General features: G+C 62.8%; 1 protein-coding gene across 1 annotated transcript; it reads right to left on the reverse strand.

The window, feature by feature from the left end:
- Nucleotides 1-1087: 1087 nt before the first annotated feature.
- SOX12 (SRY-box transcription factor 12) lies at nt 1088-2026 on the reverse strand. The gene has a single exon (XM_007934516.1). The coding sequence runs from the start codon at nt 2024-2026 to the stop codon at nt 1088-1090; it is 939 nt and encodes a 312-aa protein (XP_007932707.1).
- Between the last annotated feature and the right edge of the window lie 2327 nt (nt 2027-4353).

A 4353-nucleotide genomic window follows, 5' to 3' on the forward strand; every position in this document is an offset into this window, starting at 1 on the left:
ATTGACAGAGGATTTGGGTGATAGAAAGAGGTTGAGCTTAGGGAGGAGCTGCCGGGAGGGTACCCTGAAGTGATAGGGCATTTCTCCAGGGGTGAGGGAGCAGCAGGTGATTCGTCCCCAAACAGTCTAGCAGTGTCTTGATTCAGTTTTCTTGGGCAGCCCCTTCTCTTAGTGGGATTCCAGAGAGAGATCCTACTCTCAATTCCCAGGTGGGAAAAAGAAACATTTCTGGTGACCAAGATAGGCTGTGGGTGTAGTCAGGCAGTAGGGAGGTGGTGCAGGTGGGTGTAGCGACCCCATTAAGAGAGGAGGGGATCTGCCACTTAGGTGAACTCCAGGTTCTAAACCTACCCACCAGACCAACTAGTCTATTTACTCCCTTCCGAGTGCTCCTCCCACTAAGGCAGTGATGCCCCGTCGGGTCGAGAGAAAGAGCCGCGGCTCCCGGATCAAAGGATTTCTCAGGATCGTTCTCCACCCGCCCGACTCCTTCCCGAAGCAGGAGGCGGAGGCGTGCAGCTCGGCTGGGACCAGCCCCCTCCTCCCAAGAAGCATTAAGCATGCGCGAGGAAGGGGCGGGGCCTAACCCTTGTGAGGGGGGAAAGGAGCCCACCCCTCCCCCTCCTGCGGGAGAGGCGGAAAATGGGAGGAGCGCGCAGAGCCGCCCAGCCGCAGCGCCCCCACAACCGAGAGGAGCGGGCTGGGCAGAGGCGGAGGGATTCTGGAGCAAGGGAGGGGGCGTGTCCTCCGGCCACGAGGAGGGGCGTGTGCAAAATGGGGGAGGGGTGCAGGTCCCTAGGAAAGGATGGGAGGTGTAAAGGAGGGGGGCTGGCTGCTGGTGGCTGTGCGGGAAGGGGCAAGATGGGGAGGGGCGTAAATGTTAAAGAAGGGGTGGGGGTTGGGCAGCCTTGGGGTGTGTCTGCGGGGGAAGGGCAAGTCTGGATCTAAAGGGGGGATGGGCACGTCTAGGAGGGGGGAGGCTGCGCGGGAGATGGGGTGCCAGCCTCGGCCTCCGAGGGGCCCCAATACCTGATTCCTGTATGTAAACAGCTGGTTTGGGGGCGTGCGCGCCCCGCTGACGGTGGGCTCAGTAGGTGAAAACCAGGTCGGCGATGCTAGACGGGCGCCAGTCCCCTGCGATCATCTCGGTAACCTCAGGGGTGCAGTAGTCCGGGAACTCGAAGTGCGACGTGCCCGAAGGGGGTGGCAGGTCCGGGTCGCGGTCCAGGGCGCTGCAGTCCAGTCCAGCAGGGCCGGGGGGCAGCCTAGTCAGAAAGCCCAGCGGCTCCTCCTCCGACGCCACCGTCTCCTCCTCGCCTTCCTCCGCTGCCGCCCCCTCCTCCTCTTCTTCCTCCTGTTCTTCGTCCTCCGACGGGGTCGGGGAGGCGGCGGTAGCTGCCGGCCCCTCGCCCGACGGCCCCTGGGTGCGCTCCACCGGTCCCCGGGCGGCCCGTCCCGCCGGGACCATCCTCCACAGCTCCCGCCCGGGGGTCTCCACCAGACGCACCTCCAGTAGCTCCTCGTCGTCGTCGTCGTCGTCCGGCGCTGCTGCGCTGCCCCCCAAAGGCCCTCCCGGCGCTCGGCGGCCCCCACGGCCAGGCAGCTGCGCCCCGGGCTTGAGCCGACTGCCGCCGCCGCTGCCGCCGGGGGGGCGGGGCCGCGCCTTAGCGGGCGCCCCCTTGCTCTTTTTGCGCGGCCGGTACTTGTAGTCCGGGTAATCCGCCATGTGCTTGAGTCGCAGCCGCTCCGCCTCCCGCACGAACGGGATCTTCTCTGAGTCCTGCAGCAGCTGCCAGCGGCGGCCCAGGCGCTTGGAGATCTCGGCGTTGTGCATGTCGGGCCACTGGTCCATGATCTTCCGCCGTTCGTGCTGCGACCACACCATGAACGCGTTCATTGGCCTCTTGATGTGGCCGCTCGGGGTCTTGCACCAGCCGGGCTCGCGCGCCCCCTCCTCGGTAGTCCCGGGCCCCGGGGGCGGCGGCCCGCCATCCCGCTTGGCCCTCGCGCCCCGCTGCTGCACCATCGCGCTCGGGCCCGGGGCCGCTAGACGCCGCCGGGGGCAGTCAGCATCCTCCGCGGCTGGGGGTGGGGGAGGAGGCAGCAGCGACGGAGGGGCGGCCCCGCCCCGCGGCTCGGCCCGGCCCCCGCGAGCTGAGGAGCTAAGAACTGGGCTCTCCGGCCCAACGGACGGCGGGGGGAGAAGGTCAGCAACGCGGACTCAGGCGGGCTCGGCGCGCCCCCGCCGCCTCCGGCAAGTTGCGTCCCGCTGTTCGCCACACATTGTTTTGCGGGGGCGAAGGAATCGCGCCCCTCGGGCCACTGGCCCCCGCAGGCTCTCCTTGCAGCCGCCTTCTCCGCCGCGGCCCGCGCGCGCCGCTCCCCGCCCCACCGCCACCGCCTTCCAGTGTCTTTCTCCCCGCGCGGCCCCGCCGGCGCGCGCGCCACCCCTCCCCCTCGCCGTCTGCGGGCCGCTGCGGCGCGCGCGGGGCCGCCCCGTGTAAACACCGAGGTGCCTGCCCGCTCGGGCTGCGGCCCGGCCACGCCTCGCGCTCGGGCGGCGCGTCACCGGTTGCTGGGCAGAGAACCCGGTATTTGCATCTCCCAATCGCTGGTCTTAGGGATGGGGCGGGGCTCAGGCTGCGGGGTTGGGCGGTCTTGCGACCGGGATAGGGGGGAGACTGATGAGATCGGTTTCTTTTCTTAGGATAGGGGCTAGAGGGAGGGTGGGGAGGACGTCAAGCATGCTCCCCATCTGGTTCTCAAATCTTGTCCCCGCCTCGAATTGCCTTTGAAATTTTAGCTTATTCAGTGACACTTGCGGGCAGGTCTGAAGGACCTCCGCCCCCTCCTCTTTTCCGGACGTCTTCTGGGACCGTCCCAGAGCAGAATTTTGGGGGGTGGGCAAAGCTCAGGATATGGTCGCCACAAGATCCTTAAAGGGTTCATACATCTTGTGCAGAGATGTAGCCCGCTATATTATGAGCTCAACAAATGCTTTTGGATCCAACCAACGAATCCCTTTCGTTTTTTCTTATCTCGTTTGAGGGGCCACAAGGACGCTGAGAAAGAAGAGAATAAGACGACCACTTTACAAAAACGGATCACCGAGGACGCTGACGTCGGTCCCAACCCTCTCCCCGGCTCAGCACACGAAAGGGCTGGGCACCTTCCTGCCAGCCAAAGGTTCTGAGCAGAACGGCTTTCCCGTTTTTCACGGTCCTCTGGCCGGGCCGAGGTTAGAGGATGCGTGGGTGCTCTAATGCCAGGTCCCATCCCACCCGGCGGCCAGCCTAGAGGCCCACTAGGGCGCTTTCCTCCCCTCACCCGGGGAGAAGCGTGCGCGGGCACAGAGGCGGAGCCAGCCCAAGGGGCGTGGTCGGAACGCAAGCGCGTGGCAGAGAGGGGGCGCGCACTGCCCGTTTCCCACGTGTGAGCCGGCTTGGGTACCGCGGGGCATGTGCTGCCCCGGGGGAGGTCACCTTCATGGCGCGGCGGGCCCGGTCGATGGGAGGGGGCGCTGGAACCCTGCCCTTGAGGATCTGGAGCTGGGAGGGGTAGAGATTAGGGTTCCGAAAGTGGCATTACGCTGGAGCGCAGCACGCACGGTCCGGGACCGTGGACTACACGCTCTAGCTGCAGAGCTCACCCCTTCGGAGCGGGCGAGGGCTGAGACCCGAGCTGGAGGGTGTGGGGCTGGGGGAGGGCCGAGGCGCGGCTCTGTGGACGCGGGTGGGGGCGGGGTGCTGCTCTGGCTGCCTGGGAGGGTAATTGGAGCATCCTCCGCGGGAGGGGACGCTTCTTAAAGGCACAGGACTCTTGGAAGAAGGTGAAGGCCTGCTCCAGCTCCCTCCGCCGATTTATTGGCAAGACCTGGAGATCACTTACAGCCTAGGAAGCTGAAAAGCTTAACGATTTAATGCCTTTGGAGTCACATATTCTGTGTTCATATCCAGTTCCCTTTTGGTTATCCTTAAAATGGGGATAATGCAATTTTTTCCTCATACGTTGCTTTACAGGTTATATGGATAATGGGTGTAAACACATCCCTGACCCTAGTAAATACTCAATAAGTATTAATTATCTTGGACTAGATTCTCCAATGAATTCCCAGGTATCCACAAAATAGAGACACGGAAAAAAAATGAGAAAAAAAAATGACAGTACCTGGTTTGTATTTGGCATTTCAGAAAAACTATCAAAGTAGTGATCATGGGAAAAATAAAAGCTTTCTGAATTTTCCAACATTTTAATACTTCTCCCACTTTATATTTGTTTTATTTTAAATGACATGATGGCACTGTCATCTTTTCAGTGCTTACAGCTTTTCAGAGGTCTTATTCTGGTTCTGTA

The sequence above is a fragment of the Orycteropus afer genome, unplaced genomic scaffold (assembly GCF_000298275.1).
Source record: "Orycteropus afer afer isolate SDZICR_OR568_19922 unplaced genomic scaffold, OryAfe1.0 scaffold00020, whole genome shotgun sequence".
NCBI lineage: Eukaryota > Metazoa > Chordata > Mammalia > Tubulidentata > Orycteropodidae > Orycteropus > Orycteropus afer.